The sequence below is a fragment of the Chelon labrosus genome (genome assembly GCF_963514085.1).
Source record: "Chelon labrosus genome assembly, chromosome: 8".
NCBI lineage: Eukaryota > Metazoa > Chordata > Actinopteri > Mugiliformes > Mugilidae > Chelon > Chelon labrosus.
The window spans coordinates 9,718,803-9,740,920 of NC_140358.1; the positions used below are offsets into that span (position 1 = coordinate 9,718,803).

Here is a 22,118-nt window from a genome sequence, read left to right on the forward strand (position 1 = left end):
CTTCAGTAAAAAGTCAAAGTCAACTAGGGTTTAAAACTTTTTATTCTGGATATGTTATGTCAGGTTACTTTATAAAAAAATGCTGACTCGTTCATCAAATCGGAAACACACATTTATGAAAACTATTAGTGTGCAACAAGTGTTTAAACTGACTAATTATTAAAATCAAAACCTCAGAGCCTCCATTTCACACAGACACACACCCATTACAGGCTGTACCGCTACTAGATATGTGTTGTGCACCTTTAATAGCATGTCACAAGTCCTAGTTATCAGCTGTTTGGCACCTCAAGTTTATACATGAACAGAGAAGGTAAAACTTGTCATGTTTGAAACATAAAAATGACAATATTACAGTAAGTAGCCCCCAAAAGCAGTCACTGAAATGTATATTTACATTAACTTATTTCATGAACCATTACAAAATATGAGTTAAACACGTAAAACGAATCAGTGATATTTAAAAATGACCAGAAGTCTTGCACTATCATTTACTCTTGACAGTTTGAAAGCCTCTACTGTCTTTGTGTCAGTGTGTACTAAAATATACAGTCTCTATTTTATGTCAGTGCACCCATGTGCTAAAATGAAACTCTTAAAGTGGCAATCTTGAACATTTTCATTTAAATGAATGTCTGTAAGATAACTGAATGGGGGAAAAAAATAAATGAGCTTAAGGCCCTCTGATATAAATACAGCAACATTTACATATTTTCATCATTTTGAAGCGGGTGTCTGTGGCCACATTCCTGGAAGACAAACAGTATTAAGTTACAACTAATGTAATATCTACAAACAGATATCTGAATGCGAAAGCAGAATCCTAAATCGTCGCCACACAACAGCCGGGTTTCAAAGCTGTTGCTAATGAAAACTTTTTTCCTACTGCTTTTTTAAACGTGAGATTAGCGCTTGTTGCTATTGTTCATCAAAAATGCATCTATGAATGTATTTCATGGAGTGATGGAACAAGGAGCCCAGTCAACAGGCTCCACACCTCTTAACTTCCAGAGAGGAGTAACCAGTGTGCTCTGCTGTTCACAGACTCATCCCATACGAAGCATAAAATCACAGTTGCTCAAAGAATGATGGAAAAAGGCCAATTACAACACAATAGCTAGTTTTTGATTCCCCCTGGATTCTGTGGCATTAAACCACGTTTGCTGTTACCACCAGTAACTGCAGGTGTCTCCAAATCCAAAGGACTGTAATGTTTGAGATTGCAAGTTTAAGATTGCAGTTTTTATAAATGATCATTTTTATTAGTTCTATAATCCATCATGTAAAATGTCAATGGTTCTGATCCTGATGCATAAAAAAACATATAAAAAAAAGCTGCCTGTGACTACATCTCGATGGAGTAGAAATCATCATAGTAGATCACAGATAGCGTTGCACCACTCTCTTTGAAAAGAAGCCTTTAACAGATAATATTTTTTCCTCACATGGAGGACTCTGACTGAAAGTGTTTGTCATACATCAGACATCTTGAAGCTGAGACAGAATAGAGGCCAGAGCGCGTGGGAGGAAAGTACGGATGTGTCGTGTAGTGTCCACCTCTATCTCTTTCTCTCTCTCTGCTGCCACCTAGTGTACAGTCCTCTCCTTTTGCCTTTGGTAGTCTGATAAAAGAACACACAAAGGACATCATTATAGTTCTGAAAGGTGCGTTATATAACCTACCAGCATGATACAATTCACTGACTCCAAATACTGTTTTTTGTTGTTTCTCACTGAATGCCTGCAGTGAGATCCGATCAGATAGTTATCTTAGACCGTAGGTGTTAAAACATGCTAGTATCTGCTCATTCTTGAGAGATAGGTTCTTTCTTTTTCCCCTCTGTCACACGTGAACTTTTTACATTTTGATAAGCTGTATAATACCATAATAGCACAGATGGGGATGATAGATAGATACAATCTGTATTAAAAATGCAGAACAGACTGGAATCTACCGTAATCAAACACAAACTGAGCGAACGATGCCTTTGGGCTGTGTAAAATTACGTTTCATCTTATCTCATCTTAATAGCAACACTTCACAACAACAAAATTTGGTGCTGCTACAAAGAAAAGGTAAATACAGACAGGAACATTTTACCCAGTAATACAAATCTTGTATCAGAACACTGTCCTTTATATGCTGCTGCAACACTGCAAATTTGCCCACTGTGAGATAAAGAAAGGATTATCTTATCTTGCCTTATCTTAAGAAAACATAAGAAACACCAACAGATATAACAAAATAGTGCTCACTTCTGGTTTGTCATCATGCTCCTGATATAATTTAAGAGACCAAGGCTTACTGTAAGGAAAGAAGCGAACCCTCATCAGGATTTCTCTGGCAGTTTTCAGAATTTCTACAGCCTGAGAAGGAAGACAAATGTTATCCTCTATGAAATTAGTTTCAACAGAATGTGTGTTATTCATATCGACAGAATACACATACATAAAAATACATAATGCATTATTGTGATTAGACAACAATGACACTGTGGCCTCATACTAATAAACTATGAGATCTTGTGATTTGCCCGTTAACACAGAGATATTTGCGTGAGAGGCAGTGACAAAAACTGACGGGTCTAAATTACCGTATGATCTACATCTCAGTGCCTAAGCAGTACTGTTTTGACCAATTTCATTAACGTTTCTTGTACACATAAACAGGAACTGAAATGTGTGGTTATGGTTTCAGAATAAGTGCCCCACAGATGTCAGCAAGAATTACTGATAAAAAAAAACAGCTTTCTGAAGCTGTGACCATCAGACAAACACTTTTGAAGGAAGATAATATGAATGTAAATATATATACTGAAACTAGATTAACTCTACTGATGTCATGCTACATTCTCTCACATGTTGACTACTATCAAATAATGTGTCTAATTAGTTTGTTTGGACCTCTGCTCTGACTTACTCTTGAGTGCTCAATGTCTTGAAAATCAACCTCATTCACGGAAAGAACCTGATCTCCCTCCTGTAGGCCTGCTCTGTGAGCATCAGAGTCTGGAACCACCTGCCAACATATAATACACACACACACACACAAATTTATACATTGCAATGTGGACATTTTTGAAGACCAAACAATCAGTCAATCTGAGGTGAAAAAAGGAATCACCACTCTTGCAATGAGGATCTCGAAGTGTTTCTTTATTCAAGCAGTGCACAGGGTGTCACACAACACAAGGTTACGGGAGAGGAGCTCCCAGAACAGAAAAATTAAACAGTATTTATACACAATAATCTACAATGCTAGATTATCTTCATGTTATCTATTCTCTGGAAGGAGGGAGTATCTTCCTTGAGATGGCACCATGGTTTCAGGCCTCCTGCAATCTCCTTGAACTAATAGGTTTTCTACAAAACAAGGCACTTTATCGTGCATGAATATAACCTGTTTACTAAACCTAGTAACTAAACCCAATATTTTTCTATCAGTCAACAACATATCATGTATATACCGGCCCTGCACACCTACCTTTGATATAAAGATTCCTAATTGTGACGCCTTGCCCCCTCGGATGTTGAAACCCAGCTGTGCTCCTGGAGGTTTCTTCAATACTACGGTGCGAGGCAGGAACTGGGTGAGCTCATTGTTATAGTCAGGGTGATGAACTCGCTAGAAATTAAACAAGAAAGGAAGAACAGCTGACATAATGCAGTTCCACTAAAATTGTGAGAGTGAAATGTGGTAAGAGTTCACAACCTCTGCGGAAAATGGTGATACAGGACAGCACTATCATGAAAATATTCAGCGTTATATGTTTGACAAAAAGGAGGGTGAGGAGAAGAGGTCCATATGCTGCAGCTTAAAGTTAATACCTTAAAACTGGAAATTTAAAGCATTTTAATCTGTTTTAATCTACTTCTTGCAGAGCTTTCAGCCGCATAACACTGTCATCACTTTAGCGTCACGTGTGAACACACCCTGAATCTTTTTCTGATGTCCACTAACTCCAGGTCCAATAATAATAAAAGCAGTTTGAAAAAAAACACTATGATACAGTTCATGCATGTAACATGTGCAACATCTGAAACAATTTTAATCAAATAACTTCAAACTTGTACAAAAAAACAGCAAAGAAAAGGCAAAACCATGTGTCTACATATGTGCCAATATTTAAAACAAAGCTATAGCAAAGGCAGCCGGACTTGTTTAAATTTTTTTTAAGACATTTCACTACTCATCTGAGTGGCTGCTTCACTTCTGAAATTCAAATTTCTGCCGGGTCTTTTTTTAGATGTTGTGAGATCTGCATTTTGACAAAAATGTTGACTTCCACCACACCGGGAGGCAACACTTCACTGAGCAGATGTGATGTCAGTAAGTTTAGCATCTGTTCAGCATCCGTCATGATGGTGAAATGAAACTTTCACTCACTCTCACTGAGCAGCAGGTGGTTCGGGGCTTTATGCAAGATTCTCTTAGCTCTGTGGCTGTTCACTGATAGGCCAGGCGAAAGCTAGTGGAAGGAAGAATGAGTTTTCCTGTAATCTTTAAAGTTTCTTAAATGCCCTTTTATGTACACCAACACCAATCTGAGGTGCTCGCCGTTAAGAGAATTCTCAGTCATCCAGGTCTTCTTCAGTACTAAAGAAGACACTTAGATGAGTTGTGAAACGTCTCCAAGAAACTCAAACATGTTTAGATGACTTTATGTTAGTTTGACCTAGAAGATTGAGAATCTTCACATATGGGTACAGCTTCTAACTGTACATGTGAAATGTCTTTGGTATATTATACATATATCTGTATAGTGCACATGTGCTACATCTGTGGTAGTTGTGTAAAAAATAATTTTGTGCAAAATGTGTGCAGTATATGTGGTAACAGTCTGACTGTAAGTAATGTAGAGCTTTTGAGATCCAGACAATAAATAAAAGTAAAGTAAAAATTAAATTAAATTAAAGTCACTAAACGAGAGTAAATGAAAGTCAGATAAAGACAAAAGAAAACTGAGAACACCTTTATATATCCACCCATGATTATTACATGACCACAGTCAGACAGTGTTGTGGCCACAGCTGTGCCATCTCCATGACAACCGAGAAGACTCCATCACCGAATGCAACTGACAGATTCAGAAAAAAAACTAGCAGAACTTTGTGGCGCTTGAGTCGAGTTATCTAACATCTGTAAGAGGCATATATGGGTTTTATTACAGAGTGTGGTTCGACTAAAATGTAACATACCTCTTGAGGAGGTATCCACGCTGGTGGGTTCTCGTAAGAAGGCAGGAATACCACGGGCAGCTGGTAGTCATCATAGGGAATTTTCTGATCCATTGTTACCGAAAACACCTACAAACAGAGGAGTTTACTGTTATGAAAAGTCATTACATATGGTTTAGGGCACCGCAAGTCATAATTCACAATATTACACACAAGCTTCGTCTTATTGCATGTCAGCTGCGCTCAAGTCTCCTTACTAATTTACTAAGTTTAACTATAATACAGTCCCCAAAGAGTAAAATTAGAGACATAGCATGTACGTTTGTACCAGGTGGTGGAAGTAAAATGAAGTAAAATAAATGTTTTAGCCGACATCGGATACTTGTACCAACAATTTGATAGCTCACTACGGCTAGCTTACTAGCTAACTCGAAACGAGCTCCTTTAAACAAATGCCATTTAAGAATTCACTATTATCACCATCTGTACTATACATAAAGACGTTGCTTAAAGTTTTGGATGGACAAAAACAAAGTGACAGCCTTATAACAATAGAAATATCTCTCACCTGCCAGTTTGAAAGCTAGCAGTATACACTTCTTGCATTCAGCGACAACTGGGCTCCAGTGCATGAGCGCCCCCTGCTGCCGTGGAGGAGTCATGTCGACAACAACGTTAGACTAATGGATTCCTCACTGTTGGCTGTCTGAAACATGTTGCTATACTCTGCTATACTCTTTATCATAATTTATGTGGCTATATGGACTGCTAAGTTTAAGAAAAGTTAATTAGAAAGAAACAACTGCATGACGTAAATGAAACACTATTATAATAATGACACATCGTGCCAAAAATAATGTATTTGTATTTGTATGTATTTGTAATGTATTTGCTGACTTTACTGAAGCTGGTGTGCCATAATTATTATCACAGGGCCATGAGTGTTCATTAAACACTACACTTATCTCTCACAACAGAGAGCTTCATCTGAATAGTGTAAAACCCTTTGAACTTCTTCAGATGGCCTGTAATTTAATAAATTATATATTAACGTCATGTCATTAACTTACATTAACGTATAATAGTCCCTCAGGTCACCATTTTTATCTGACGACACATCCCATCATTCTCCAGAATTTTTTATACCTGTTACAACCTCTCATGTACTGTATACACTGCTTTGCAACTTCATCAGAACGTAATCAAACATTTCTATAGAAAGACCCTGAGGCTCGATTAAACACTAGATGTGGCTGCATTTCTCGGGTATGCTGTTGTGAGAAATTAACTTATAAAAGCATGACCGATCAAAGTAAACCACTCATGACGTTCAGGAGTTTCATTCACAGACAAGTTTCAAGTCTCTGCAAGTTTTAAAGTGCAATTAAACGAAACTGAAATGTTGTTGCGTGGGAGGCATGCTATGTGCATATTTGACACACAAACAACTCTTAAAAAAATGCATGCAAGGTTCGGAAAATGGAAATCATGCATTTTGGGTTAAATAAACATGCATACAGGTTCAGTCTTCTGAACCCACGTTCAGGCATTCTAGCTGCAGGGTTTCTTTAGTCGAGGTGCCATTAAATAAATATTATGTCTATAAAATGTTGTTCTCCCTGTTAGTTACTTTTTATTTAAAGCTAGCATAAGTGAGCATATCACAATGTAGAATTACTACAGGCAGCTGTTAATAACTGTGCACTGATTTTTATTTACTTTTTGTTAAGTATGCAAAGTACCAAAAGTACTCCTCGTGTAGAAGGTCCAGTTTTATTAAACAGTAAAGACATCTTTTAAAATGTCGTTATTGAGTACATACATTGTATTGAATCTGCATCGTTTATCTGGGGAATACATAGCACTGGGATGCAAGCCGGCCGAGGCAGTGTGATGCTTTGGGCAGTGTTCTTCTGGGAGACTTGCCAGACCATGCGCAACTTTTCATGGAAACTGTATTCCCTAATGGCTGTGGCCTCTTTCAGCAGGATAATGAGCCCTGCCATGATCCACAGGAATGATATGAGGAGGTGTTCCAAATTCTGGCCTCCAAATTCCCCCAGCTCTTAATCCAATTGAGCATCTGTGGGATGTGCTGGACAAACAAGTCTGATCTAGGGAGGCCCCACCTCACAATTTACAGGACTTAAAAGATGCTGCTAACATCTTTGTGCCAGGTGCCACAGCATACCTTCAAGGCTGTTTTGGCAGGAAAAGGGGGGAGGCAACACAGTATTAGTAGGGTGGTCATAATGTTATGCCTGATATGTGTGTATTGTACATATAACCCATCCATTACGACATACAAAGAGTGGGGCATACATTTTAAACCTGTGCGGAATCTTACTGAGAGGGATCCAACAAATAAAGAAATTGACCCTGACGTGATTTGAACACGCAACCTTCTGATCTGGAGTCAGACGCGCTACCGTTGCGCCACAGAGTCAGATACCGTAGAAGCGTAAGTGACGAGTCTCGGTCCACATACATTTAATTTGTTGCAGTGTTATATTTATTTATAAAAAGACATGTATAGGTTTACCTTGTTTAATAAATATATGGCCCGAAGATAATCATTTTGACGGATTTAAACAATACGCACTATCATAACTACATCCTATATTGTACAGGTGTATTTGCGCGTTTTCCAACCTAGCCAATAGTCAGAGAAGAAGCCCAATCGCCTATCTTCTGAACTAATTGGAGAAATGTCCCTATAAAAACAAAAACAAAAAAAACCTTAACAACAAATACAAGTTTATAGTTTAAAGTGACTTTGAGAACACTTTCCCTTCCCTACAACCTCGACGCTATTTGTCACAGACGCCGGTGCACCTGTCGGTACAGGTAGAAGACGTTTCCCCGCGACGCTCGCTCACCTGAACTGCACTCGCTCTGGGAACCTCCCCTGTGTCTCTGTTCGGGCTACACCCCCTCATTCCTCCCTCCTCCATTCATCGGGGCCCATTCAACAGTCAGTTCACGGACTCGAGGCAACCGAAACGCGTGAAGAGGACTGGAGGCAAACAGTGTGGGGCTTTATGCGCGTCTCGGAGAGCTCACCACATGCAGCAGGGGATTTAACGGTTGGATTACTGGTGAGTCAATTGTGATTTGTTCGACTGCGCATAAAACATAGATAGATAGATAGATAGATAGATAGATAGATAGATAGATAGATAGATAGATAGATGAAGAAATCCCTGCTAAATTTGACAGGTTGAAATGTTGTCTCATGGGGGATTACACTAATGAATGCAATGCAATATTTCATGACACCATAGTTTATTGCTTTTTGTATACAGCTTATAACTTTTTGTATTCATTCATTGATGTTCTTAATGACCGCTTGTCCTGTGAAGGGTCGAAGGGGGGCTGGGGCCTATCCCAGCTGTCATCGGGAGATGCCAGTCTATGGCAGGGCTAACTTTTTGCATATATAAGTGAATTAACTTAAGGTTGTAACAATGCAAGGAGCAAGGAAGGCGAAAAAATCCATCCAAGGACATTTCTGTCCATGTAGGACACAGGTGTCAAACATGCCCGAAAGTGGCCCACCAGAGAGTCTGATCTGGCCCGCAGCATGAATTTGCAAAGTGCAAATTATTTATCTACTGTTTTAGTGGACAGACAGTAGACAGTAATGTGAACAAATTGCACTTATTTTCTTAAATTCTCCTAATTTACTTGTTCATCTTTGCACTAAAACAAATGGACAAAATCTGGAGTTGTCGTTACTTAAAGGTTATTATTCTGTTATCTTACTGGTCTGGCCTGCTTGAGATCAATTTGGGCTGTGTGTGGCCCCCAAACGAAAATTAGTTTGACACCCCTGATGTAGGAGATTGCCTTTACCCCCCAAAGTAATGTTGGAAACATGTCATCTAATGTTAAAATGCTTCACTTTAAGAAATCCCTGTGAACATGAGCTTGATTTGACTTAAATTTGGCAGGTTGCACCATGATTATTTATTGCTTTTTGTATATAACTCCTAATTCACCCAGAATTATGACAACTTAACAATACAAGAAGCCAGAAAAGAGAGAAGGCATTAGTAAAACGACCTGTTCCTAGACAAATAAGTACATAATGAATATAATAAAATGAATAAATACAAATAAAAGTGGAGGAAACATGTCAATTAGTGTTAAATTACTTCACTCTGTTAAAAATACAAAAAAACAAAGCACATAAAACACAACACTGGCTGACATGGGTTGTATTCACACGTCTCTTGTGTGGGAATATATATTTTTTCTTTTATCATATGACTATTAGTTCAGAACACGTGAAACTGACCTTGCTGGGGTTTTTGGCAACAGTTGTTAAAAGAAAGAATGAAACTGGTTTTTGGAAAGTGGAAGCTTAAAGCGAGTATGTCAGTAACTTTGACAGCGCAGCGGGACTCAGTCCAAGAGGAAATAACTTTGTGAAGGTATGAGACAAAGTGGGAATGTGTGTGTGAGGGAGAGAGAGTTTTATTTGTTTTCCCCATGCATTTATCAACCGTCAGATGTTCGAGATTTTATCTGTCATCCTCTTTTCATTAGAGAAGTACTCCCACTGTACTGCTGCCTAATTACAGTTTATATTACAGCGATAAAGGTCGTGTGGATGAACAAATTTGGAGGGCGTGTCTGCATGCTGTCATTAATCTGGAGGACAATAGCACAGGTAAGAGTTGCACATTTATTTCACAGCGGAAACACACGCTTTAGCGTTGAGATGTGTTGCATTTAAAATATCCTTTAATAAACAAAGACATAAGAGCTCACTGTTGCAATGCCCTCAACCATGACGGCCTTTATTGTTCTTTGACTGAACAGGGACATTTTTCTTTTGTCATCTCGTCACTAGATGACAGCGTGGTTGGGCACAGATAAAGGTTATTACTCAACATTCATATCAGGTTCAAATCTTCCTGGTAAATATATACCTTGTTCAGTGAAACAGGGCGACTTATGTTTCAGACATGAAGCACGGTCCAAACATGCTCAAACAGGCTATAATGTCCTAATTCTTTTTAAGTGACGTTAATGATTGGGTGGCCCTTTTTACATATTAATTTGGAGTGATTCATTCATTTTTTTTCTTCATTTTCTTGACCCGTTTAAAACACATCTACTAACCTTGACCTTGACTATCGCCATGAGGGCTGTGACTGTGAAAACAAAACGAATAATCCTGACGAGAAGTCACAGCCCCAAGTCAAATCAAGTCCAACGAGAAACAGTTTTATCACAACAGAAACGTTTATTACCCAATGTGTCTGTTTGGTGGGTGACAAATAATGCAATAAGTTTCCCAGGTACTCGAGTGGAAGGGACCGAAACCTGACACGACTGAGGAAAGATATGCTCAAACATGTTTACTTAAGTCTCGCCATGACCTGTCACTGCACATCAGCTCAGAAATATCAGCAATCTGATCCCCTATAAACTTGTCAACCATCTGGAAGGGTTTTTCTCATAGTTCATTTCCTCCACTAGCTCTCCGTGCATTGCAGTGCCTGTCACTGCTTTGTGAACTGCAAAGGGTTGAACAGTGTGATTTCACTCTCCGGCCGGTCCCTGCACTGCTCACAATGCCCTGTGGTGTTGGTCATTGTAAAGGGAACCAGTAGCTACCCCCCACCCCACCCTTGCACACAGGCTCTATTGAGCAGGGATCGCCTTAACGCTCAAAGAAACCCCCCACTCCCATTTACTTTCTGTCACAGTCGTCTTTTTTTTTTCCTCCACAGGTTTAAGGAAGTGAATGAGAGCAGGCCTCTCGTTTGTATCAGGTGTCGAGGCTGCACAGAGCAGAATCTGAATCCTTCACTGTGAACAAGGAGCAGCAGGGATGTCTGAAGCCTGTTGCAGAGTTTGCAGCAGGGGCTTTTACAGCTGCAACTGGAGGTCCTCAAGTCAAGGGAGGAGTAAAGTGAGTATTTATTCAGGCATATTGCTGTGTGTATTTAAGCTTACCATATGTTTTTATCAGATCATGCCTCAGGTGTTTCAATTGTCTGCAGCAGCGCTCCAGGTGAGCGTTTTTTTCCCCAGGATCTTCAATTGAGCAAAACCTTTACAAATCTCTATAATCGGGTATTAACATTCCACTGAAGTTAATTCAGAATTATAAATTATGGCCAACACACTGCCCGGCCACAGGATTTAAAAATTAAGAAGAAAGCTATTCACTTCTCTTTATCACTAACAAATAAAAAGCAAAATGAAGCAAGTGATGATTGAAGCGCTGAAAATACATGTGCGTGCCAAGAATTAAAAAAAAGGTGACAGGTTCTAACAGGCCTGTTGGGGACTTAACTAGAACAGGATTATAGAGGTGGTGGTGGGGGGAGGATGGTGGTTGTCTCTAATTTTGAGAAAAGTATGAGAGTGTGTTGGAAGTGGATGTGTTGATAGAGAAACAGCATGACGGGCCTGTTTGTGTTGAGTTGGCACGGCATGGCACAGAGCAGAACACAATGGCGGGTACAGATAAAACAAAAATATTGGATTTCTTCCATTGTTTTTTCACCATGGAGTGTACACATAAACAATTTTTATCATCTTACTAAAACAACATTCCACCTGTTATTTTCATTTCAGCGTGCGTGCTTGTGGTTCTCATTTGTTGCTCTGGCCTCCCTGCTTTCCCTGTGCTGGATGTACATTTGCCTGGTTACTTTTAATGACCGGGATGAAGTTAACTGGTGAGTGATCGCAAACATAGGCACACACAAGACTCACAATGAGTCCAGTACAAAAGCCCGAAACCCTCCTTGTTTTCTGTCTATTTTTATATGTGACCTTTATCCTGCTGACCCTGTGCCACCCGCTTTTGTCCCATTATCAGGATGGGGTTCACAAAACTGAAAGTGTGGGTGAACTGGTTCATGGTGGTGATCATCATCGCTGCAGTGTTAACCATCTACTGCGTTCTGCTGCTGGTGAGAACATAGTAGTATTATTTATTGGTTTTATGTCTTGATGCACTTTTGTCTATTTTTATAATTTGCACAGTTTTGCGATGTAGCAATGTTAATTTCATTGGACATGTCCAAGAACAAATCAAGCATCCTATTCTGTTCTATTGTCTCGGTGATAATGAGGCTATAATTATGGCTATGAGACCTTATTGACCTGGTTAATTACTGAACAACATTTTAAAGTGTTTAACATCGTCTAACACAGTGAAACCAGTTCATAGGTATCGTTTCATAAGTTTCCCTATTGATTGCAGCTCTTTGCACTGTTCCAAGTTGCCTTAGGAGAACAGCTCGACTTACACTGGCTGCACAAGGTATTGTAAACATCAAACTGCCTGACATTTTACACACATAATACACATAATTTGTTGAGTTAAATCACTGAATGTCATATTTGCTTTTCCTCTCTACAGATCTTCTTATTTTTTGGTGTGATAATTGTCACTTGCAAGGTCACAGGAATTAGTCTCTGGGGGAGTCATGAATGGCCAACTGTTCTTCTTTCACTGCAGGTACAGAGAGGGCACAAATAATAGGAAAGAAAATGTTTGTTCTGTTTTTTCGTAGCTCTGGGTTGTGTGAGAATATCACATGTTTTTGATGTCCCCTTCCCAGGCCACGGCTCCTTTCCTGCAGTTTGGAGCCGTTGTAGCTTTGACACTGCTGAGCTTGTTTGTCTTTCAACTCTTCCATACGGCCAAAACAGGTAACTGCCAGATATAATTTATGAGTTTATGTGGGGTGAAAAAGGGAATAACCATTCTTGCAATGAGGATCTGGAAGTCAGCGTTTCTTTATTCAAGCATTGCACTGAATCTCACACAACACAAGGTTATGGGAGAGGAGCTCCCAGAACAGAAAAATGAAACAGTATTCATACACAATGCTGGATTATCTGCAGTACACGTCATACTGCCTTCAGTTTACATAGGCATGACGGATGGGCAACTAAAAGACTGTTGACAGACAAAAACATTGTCTGTCAATTTGAAACCGGCTTTGATCAGCAAATAGCTTCTAGAGAAGACAAACATGATCTTAATCCCAGACATTGCAATGGTACAGAAAAAACAGAATGAAATATCAACATCCATAACTAATTATCTTAACTTATAATTATCAGATTTGCTTGTGATAAGCTGGTGTAATGATGCATGCATTATGCCAGTCAGCTCACTATTACAACCATTGTCACTGACATAGTTCATAGCTTTATGAGCACGCTGTAAACCCACTAAGCTTTTGTATAATAAATGCTCTATCATGCATAGTATCTAGTATCATGTACTCTTGTTTGCATCATATGCTGCATGTATACCGTATCCAGTTGTTTACATCTCCCCTGCTCGAGGAGATTCAGGTTGTGCGTTCTGCAGAGCTTCTTGAGACAGGCAGTGTAAATATGAAACTAAAGATCATTGTTTGACTTTTGTTTTCTCCAGGATCCAAGTTCCTGATTGCACCGGTATTTCTAGTGGTATCAGCAGCCATCCTCCTGTGTCCCTTGTGGATCCAGTCTCCTTGTCTGATAGGGAGGGATGAATTACCTGAAAAACCAAAGCTCGTTGGCCACAGAGGTGCACCGATGGTGAGCATCCTGCTCTAGCTGACAGCACCCCAAGTAGTAAACTTGGCTGCTATTAAATACTATCTGGTGCTGTCATTAATACACGCTTGGAAAGAGGTGCTGAGGTTGAGATGGTAGCATATTTAATCAATCAATCAGACATCGTTTAATGGATGTATTTAATAAGAAGACCAATCCCTTTTGAAAGGAAGTCACTGCTCCTCTCAGTCCATTCCACATTTTACCAGTTTCTCTAGAATAACCAGATATACTCACACTCAACAGGGAAATCAGCTGCTATAATCCTTGCCAGTATCAATACTTCTTACCATTCAAAGCAATTTATATATATATTTATATCTGTTTGCTAATGCAATATGTAAAATGACTGTGCATATTCATATATTGCCATTATAACAAAGACCATGGCTCAGGTGTGAGCAGACGTCCAGTCATGTGAGGGGCCCCATATGTTGTCCTTGTTAGTTTGCTTTGCTTCTGGCTCAACAAATAAGCTCCACTGAACACTCTGTACGGGGGTTGTGTGTGTTCACACAGCTTCAGGGTAGTTAGGGCACTTAAGCACATGAGTGTGTCTCACCCATCTGTCCTCTCTGTGTTCAGCTGGCCCCAGAGAACACCATGATGTCTTTCAACAGGAGCGTCGCATGCGGCGTGACGGTCTTCGAGACAGATGTGCAGCTCAGGTACAGTTAACGTGAGCTCCTAGTGTTATGAAGCACCGTGGAGCAGTGTTTTCAGAGATGATCCCAAGTTTGTTTGATGAATGTGCGCAAGGACAGAAATGCATTCCATTAAGCCAATCATAATTATTACATGTTGACCTGATAGCAATTATATGTGTGGCTTTCAATACGTTTGCATGATAGCTCCAATTCACCTGTATGGAAAGAGCTGAACGTAGCTTACAGGAATGCCATGCCTCTATCACTGTTTCCACCATTTGAAGTCTGACTGGAGTGCTTTCAGTGATGTCTAGTGCCACAAACTGTTTATCTTGGGGCCAGTTTCTAATACGGTGCTGGCGTGGTCAAAGAAATGCAGTTGTGCAATTATTTATGTGACAGTCAGTAAAATTTTATGATCGTGGCAGCGTTCAGTAACATGCCAAGAAATGAAGCAATGATCCTATTTGAAGAAAAAACAAAAACAAACTTAGATCTGAAAAACCAACACAGGTTTTGATATCCTTCCAAAAACCGGTTCTACAACCGTTTGATGAAGAAATTAGTTTTAGGCCTCAGATGTACATTTTGTACTGTGTTCTGGTGAAAAAACGTGTATGCAAATATGTTAACATATATATATATTTTTTTATTTTTATTTTTACTACTTCTTGAATTTAGTAAAGACCGAGTTCCCTTCTTGATGCATGACAATGGATCTGAGTTCCTTCTGCGAACAACAAATGTCAAAGAAAAGTTCCCCGACAAAACCTTCAACAACAGCACTGACTTAACCTTCGAGGAATTACAGAGTCTGAATGCAGGCGAATGGTTCTTAAAGGTGAGGGTTGTGCTTCAGTGCATGCTTGTCCAGACGCTTGCTTGTATTGAGCAACAAAAAAAACGAGGTATTATCTGAATTTCCAGACAGATCCTTTCCACTCCGTGTCCCAGCTGTCAGACGAGGAGATTGAAAGAGCCAGGATCCAGACTATACCCTCCTTACGTCAGCTCCTTGATCTCGCCAAACAGCACAACATCTCCGTGCTATTTGACCTATATAGCCCCAACCAGGAAAATGACACAGAGGACATAGTCAACACCATCTTAGAATCTGGAATTGACCAAAGCCTGGTAAGTTAAATTCTGCCCTTTTACTCTAATTCTGGTGGATTTTGACTTAAATATTTCATTATGAGACACATTTTTAACATGTTTTCTTTTTATAGGTTTTGTGGCTTCCTCCAAAAACAAGACACATGACGGCTCCAGGCTTCATCCAGATCTATGACAACGAAGACAATATGCGTCAAGAAAATGGAAGCCACCTAAATGTAAACTACAACAAACTGAATATGAGTAAAATCAGGTAAAAAAAATAAAAAAATAAAAAAATAATGATAATAATAAACATACCTGAGTGTGCTGGTGCTATAGGGCATGCACAGCAGAGTATTAATTAAAGGCGTATGTGCAGCATGCTGAGACACGGTGCTGGGGCTTAATATAGAGGCATAGGAAACTCCCACAGGGAATAAAATTCAAAAAACGTCCCAACCAAGGACTGTTGTTAAATAAAACCAAGCATGAAAACAAAAGTTACAAAAGAAAGGAAGTGTAGCTACATGTTTGGAGAAGTTCATAAAGTGCTGCACTGAGCCCTAAATGAACTCACTGTACACAGGCTCCTCTTCTTACTTTATGACATGGGCTTTTCGCACATCTACTTTTCACTGGGTGGCACAAATTAACACATGGACAATGTTTACACATGTGTGACTGGAATAAGTCATGATGCTTTTATTGTGCAGGGTGGGTGTGTGTATGTATCCTTTTATCCCTCTCGCTACATATGCATACATGCAGGTCTGTATTTTATTTTGGTGTTGCTAAATTGCAAAATGATCTGCTAAGACAAAACATATGGACAAATAAAGACCCACAGAAGAGTTATACTTTATGCATATTTGCATGCCCATACACCCAGATACATATAGTTTACACAGAGCTAACCATACATTTACTTAATATGCTGTATGCAAATATTTACAGTCCTGCTTTCTGTGGATCCTGTCTTTCTTCTATTTGAAATATATTTTTGTTTGTATCTAACAGGGATCTTCGGAGTCAGAACTATACAGTGAACATGTGGTCGGTCAATGAGCGCTGGCTGTTCTCTCTGCTGTGGTGTGCAGGGGTCAGCTCTGTTACTACCAACACCTGCCACCTCCTAAAAGATGTAGACAGGCCTGACTGGATCATGGTGAGCCATACAGTACAGTAGATGGTTGTTTATTTCCCTATCTGTTTATATCATTACCCAGCATCTTTTTCATGATATTGCATGATATTGGTATTGCTACACTGTCATGCTTGTGTGTTTCAGGATCGTCTTACATATAAAATAATCTGGATATCAGTGGATATTGTGTCAATAGTGATAATGATTGGACTGTACATCTTTCAGTGGTAAGCTGGGCACTGGTTTTACCATATTAATTTGTGTCCGTTGTATGAAAATGTTGATCACAGTGACTGACTCCTCCAACTGACTGTTTCTCCCAGGAAAACACACTGTTTCTGTCACAGAGAAGGTAGTGTAATTTTACATGTAAATATGGTGACTGCAACTGATCATTGTCAATCAATTGATTGTTAAGTCTATAAGAGTATTCATCGTTATTATTTTATTTTTACACATAGATAGCATCTATCTCAGTTCACTATCAAATAAAACAGAATAAATCCGGGTTAGTTTTGCTATCTTGCTTGAAAAATGACAAGCAATTAATTGATTATGAAATCAGTTGCAGATTAACTTTGTGTTTACCGACTAACCAACAAATGTTACACCTCTAGTTAACATTTTGACCATTATCATACTAAAAAGGACTAGCTACCAATATGTATATGATCCACATTTGAATGTTGCACACAGTGTTCTATATTTGGGTTTGACATGGTGTTAATAACCACAAAAACAAAACAAAAAATCCAGTCAACTAACTTTTTGGTACCACTTTCTAATTCCTAATGATAATAATTCACTAACATGTTGAACATGAACTTAGCATGATTTCACAACCTGGTGGCCTAAAGGTTGATATTTATATCAGTTTAGATTCCTCTATTAATCATTATTTATGCCTTTTCTTAACTTGTGACAGGGTCCAACAGAGCGGATACTCCAACCTACAATAAGAAAGAGCTGGATCCCTTTTTATAATGAGACCAGATGCCTCCTTCCACACACAGAGTGGTTCGGACCTGAATCAGGAAGAGAGCAAGTTAATGTGAACTGCCAACACTGTATTCTGAAGCCATGAAAAGTAGACGTTGTCTTTTTTTACATTATACATACATTATGTATAAGATGTCAGTTTAAGTGTTTATGGTTTTATACAGTATATCAGGGTTTTTATGTTTGGTGATTGTTAAATGCTGGTTTTGACGCTCTGATTGTATAACATGCACTGTAGATCTGTATTGCTATTCTTCATGACGTGACAGTAACCTGAGCCAAAAGCACAACAACTTTTTTTTTTTTTAACTTTGTATTTACACACTATTTTTTACTACTTTGTATTTACACACTATTTTTTACTACTTTGTATTCAACCCTCTATGGCATTGTCTACTGTACAACATTTTTGACAGCTTTTTGTATTAGACTGCGGACCTCTGATATTTACATAAAAGAAAAAGTATTACTTACAATGAAAAAATATTCATACAATTAAAAAATAAAACTGTGAAATTAGGAAAGTTGTAGTAGTGGAACATATGCATGGTCCCTTTTTTGTGGAATGAACCATACTCCACAACACGTGTTGCTGTTTGTGCTTACAAGAATTGATTAAAGAAACGTCTCCCTCTCAAGGACAAAGGGTGTGTAGTTTCTGTGTGTTTGCTCTAGACTTTCAAAACCTGCCTTAAAATAACTGCATCTTAACCAGAATCAGAAAGACTTTATTGCCAAGTATGTTTGTACAAGGAACTTGTCTTGGTGTTGTTGCACACAGTATGCATAAATAAAATAAAAAATAAATAAAACAGCAATAGTAAATATACACACACTCAAATATACAAAAAAAAAATAAAATAAAATTGTATAAAACAACAGGAACATTTGCAGTGGGATGGTGGTGGGTTTGTTGTGTCCATGCCCCCCCCCCCCCAGTTACCTATAATTTAACTCGAATGGTGCTGAAGTATCTGAAATAATTTATCTTGAACTTAGTTAACCTAACCTAACCTTGTCTCATAGAAGAGTTTTGGAGACAATTAAACTTATACTATATAACTATATGACTTAATTGATTTAGCATTATACTCCACAAAACATTACTGAGCTTACAATGCTTAGTTTTAAAAAGAGGGCAAGAAATATCAACATATATAATTGTTTTAATATAACAGTCTTCTTCCTTGTCAAACTCGGCGCCTACATTACCCACAATGCAGCTCGGTAGTCCAATGTTGTGCCAGGGATGCTGTTGCGTTATGCTAGTAGCAGCTAATGTAGCCTCAAGCCGCTAGCCTCTTGCAGCGATGAGGAGCAGGACACATAGCTCCGGTAAGCTTTTATTTAGCTTCTGGATTTTAAAAAATATATATTTTCAAGCTTGGAGTCCTCGACTCCAGAGGACGTAGACTCACTGAGTTAGCTAGTTTATCGTTTAACTTTTTCATCCCAAGAGCTAACCTGCTGGGTTTGTAAAATAAACATTCCCTTGCACCGCCTTAAAACGCCACAAGATGGCGCACACTGCAAAAAAATGGGAAAAAGAAAGACGTTATGTGATGAGAGGGGGAAAAAAGTTAACCACGAATCAACACACAGCTTTACTAGCATACTGATTTCTACTGATAATAGCCTACCATGCAAGGTTATCTGGAGGTGATACTTTTTAAATAATTAACACCCGGGTTTGAGTGCAGCCGGTGAGGATGGGCCAAAGGGCCTTATCCACGAAGGCGAGGCATGAGTGGGATGGGAGGAGGGACATGCCGAACTTTCTGGCTCCGTTTTGCCCAAAACTTCTGGAAAGTTGTCATGAAGTGAACTCTCTCTCTACTTGTCACATCCTAACCTCAGTCTGTGGGTGTGGATCAGGCAGCTGACCGCGGCAGCAACTCTCCGGCAAACTGGGAGGGTCCAGGGACTGGATTTAAAACTCAACATCTCACTTGTTGTGAGGGAGCAGCGACAGTTGTGAAAATTATCCGAGGCGATTTGCTCTTATTGTTTTTCTTCTAAACCCCTCCCAATAACTGCATTTTACATGACTTTTCGAGTTGGCCACACCATGGTGCATAAATATGGTAAGTACCGTGAACGCAGCGTCCTTCATCTCCCTCGTGTGTCATTTATTTACTTTATTTATTTATTTATTTTTTCGCTGTAAATCTCGGTTGAAGTTAAAAGTTTTTAGGTTAATACCAGCTCATTACTCCATCAAAGTTATTGCACGGCTTTTCACTGGCCCACTAACCCCAGCTATAATCCTTTGAGTAACACAATCTTTTTTTGTTAGTCCTCGGGGAATGAAAAAGTTAAAATACTGTAACTTGAAATTGCAACTTCCGGTCTGTAGTTTATAGTTGTTTTTTATTAGATTTTCTTGATGGAAATGTTCCGGATCAGGTAGGGAACTGTGAAGTAGTAGATTTACCTTCGTGGTGTGCATCATCTCTCGGTTATGTTCCTCTCCACCCACCGGGTTCAACCACCAGCTGTACAGTCCTGTCAGAAGAGAAAAATAGCTTTAATGTGCTCTGCAGAGAATATGACAGATAACAGTGCTACTGCAGAGCATTTGGTTATAATACTGACATAAATCCTTATTATTAATATGTGATGGCTTTTAATAATCCCCATATTTTGTTCCTGAACGTGTGTCCACAACAAAAAATACTCCATAACTTCTGTGACATACTATTATTTATGTGTGCTGCATTAGAGGATTATTTGAAATGACTTTATTTTCTACAGGTTTTTGAGCTGATCTCCATAAGTGATTAGTTTAATGTTAGAGAGTAGTCAGAGACAGTTTTGTGAATTGATAGTGTAGTTTTTGAAGGAATAGTGGTAGATATGGACTTGTTCCAGCCTCAAATGTGATTTTTTTTTATCCACACCTCTGGGTTTTTAATGTTTTTAATGTTTGGTGGCTGAAACACTAATGCACACTTTAAAACCTCATACCAATATTACTATTTTATCACATTTGGTGATTTGTCACAAAGATTTATTGATGCGGCTACAACAGATTTGTCATAGTTGATAGATAGACAGACAGACAGACAGACAGATAGATTGATAGATAGATGTGTTGCTCTACAGCAGCATCACAAGCAATAGAAAAAGACAGCTTCAAAAAGAGTTACAGATATAATACAGCTACATCAGACATAATACCCCCATTTACCACTTAATTGGGCACATTAAAGTATTGGGCATGTTTGTAGTACTGTTGAACTGTATTGTGTTGTACTGACACGTTTCTATTATTTTGACAGCCCCATTTTACTCAGTGGGCTAGGCTAAATAACAGAAACGCTTTAGTGTTTGATTCAACATAGTTTATCAGCACCACGGACGACATCCTCCTAAATGATCCTACAGCTGAATTACCACCTTTCTTGTACTGTTGCAGCATAAACTGAACGTTGTATGTGTCGTGACGGAAGATTTTGTGCAGGACTGTGATATTAAAATGCATTCGTTTTTGCTAGTGTATCTAATGAACTGGCAAGTGAGTTCACTTTAATGCCAGATTGTGAGAACACCACTCTGAGACATGTATTCATTTTGTGAGGCAGACACCGAGAGGGCGGTGGGGCTGCTCAGACAATACCAGGCCAACCTGACCAGTCCAGAGGAGCAGGCACTGAAGACCAGCGTGGGCAAAGTGTCTGCCATCCTGGGGAGCCAGTTGTTCCAAGCTCTTCTTGGTAAGAACTTGTTTTGAGGAAGGGAGTCTTTCAAAACTCTGACTTCTAGTTTAAATTACATCAGACTTTCCTCAGGGTGAACTTTCTACATAACTTTTCCTGTTCACATGACTTGAGCTTTTTGCTTTGCCTTAGGAATATGAGTAATTTATTCAGTGTAGCTTATATAGTTTGAAGTGTTGTGTGAATGGCTGCAGGCAGACACAGAATGTGGACTGGGTCAGGTTGTATTAATTTGTATAGGCAGTTAACTGAGTCCTAATGTTTCCCAATTAAGTCTTATGAAAGAGGCCTTTCAGTTCACCTCACAAAGGTTTGCTGTATGTCCTTCTCTGTACCCTACTCAGATTGTAATGAAATCTCATTAAAGCCGAACACAACACAGTCTATCTATGACGGAGCTGTTATAAACTCAGCCTTGTCACACTGTTAAAGTACAATTCTTCCTTTCACTTTTACAAATAGGTGTCTTGTACTTTAAACTCCATAAACTTATGTCAACATGATCATTGCTCTGAACACACAACCAGAAAGCAGTTATTACCTTCCGACTCCGCTGCTGACTTAACTAATATTGCTGATGTTGAAGGAGTCCTGTAGTGTGCATAGTTTCTACTGCGACTCATCTGAAGAGCATCTATTATTAGCTCTAACCAGCTACACCTCCATGACGGGTTTGGTGTTTTGGGAAAGAGCTCAGAGGAGCCAGTGTAAAACTGTGTTCCTTTTTAGGGCCGATAAAGCACATTACTC

General features: G+C 39.1%; 3 protein-coding genes across 6 annotated transcripts in view; 2 read left to right on the forward strand and 1 right to left on the reverse strand.

Moving 5' to 3' along the window:
* Positions 1–37: 37 nt before the first annotated feature.
* Positions 38–6,347, reverse strand: pdzd11 (PDZ domain containing 11). 3 transcript variants are annotated; one of them, XR_014699200.1, is made up of 7 exons: positions 5,747–6,343; positions 5,200–5,307; positions 3,485–3,625; positions 2,921–3,019; positions 2,307–2,367; positions 1,479–1,622; positions 38–749 (listed from the first exon to the last, which is right to left on the reverse strand). XR_014699200.1 is itself a non-coding variant. In XM_084550036.1 (7 exons), exons 2-6 carry the CDS (start codon positions 5,290–5,292, stop codon positions 1,588–1,590), a joined length of 429 nt encoding a protein of 142 aa, XP_084406162.1. In that variant the 5' UTR covers positions 5,293–5,307; positions 5,747–6,347; the 3' UTR covers positions 38–749; positions 1,558–1,587. The 3 variants fall into 3 exon arrangements, 2 of the variants coding, with proteins under 2 accessions (XP_084406162.1, XP_084406161.1); XM_084550036.1 differs by having other exon boundaries at positions 1,558–1,622; positions 5,747–6,347; XM_084550035.1 differs by having other exon boundaries at positions 38–1,622; positions 5,747–6,342.
* Positions 6,348–8,146: 1,799 nt separating this feature from the next.
* On the forward strand, positions 8,147–18,275 carry gdpd2 (glycerophosphodiester phosphodiesterase domain containing 2). 2 transcript variants are annotated; one of them, XM_084549336.1, is made up of 17 exons: positions 8,147–8,276; positions 9,777–9,853; positions 10,923–11,104; positions 11,776–11,879; positions 12,023–12,116; positions 12,410–12,469; positions 12,569–12,667; positions 12,771–12,861; positions 13,598–13,743; positions 14,347–14,429; positions 15,090–15,249; positions 15,336–15,542; positions 15,638–15,777; positions 16,524–16,671; positions 16,795–16,877; positions 16,974–17,002; positions 17,576–18,275. In XM_084549336.1, the coding sequence occupies exons 3-17, from the start codon at positions 11,024–11,026 to the stop codon at positions 17,632–17,634; spliced, it is 1,584 nt and encodes a 527-aa protein (XP_084405462.1). In that variant the 5' UTR covers positions 8,147–8,276; positions 9,777–9,853; positions 10,923–11,023; the 3' UTR covers positions 17,635–18,275. The 2 variants fall into 2 exon arrangements, with proteins under 2 accessions (XP_084405462.1, XP_084405463.1); XM_084549337.1 differs by lacking the exon at positions 16,974–17,002.
* A 2,463-nt stretch (positions 18,276–20,738) lies between these two features.
* dlg3 (discs, large homolog 3) overlaps positions 20,739–22,118 on the forward strand; it is a 71,171-nt gene continuing 69,791 nt past the window's right edge. Inside the window, exon 1 of the mRNA XM_084550218.1 lies at positions 20,739–21,365. Coding sequence (XP_084406344.1) covers positions 21,212–21,365 — 154 coding nt within the window. The 5' untranslated portion in view covers positions 20,739–21,211. The remainder of the gene's footprint in view (positions 21,366–22,118) is intronic.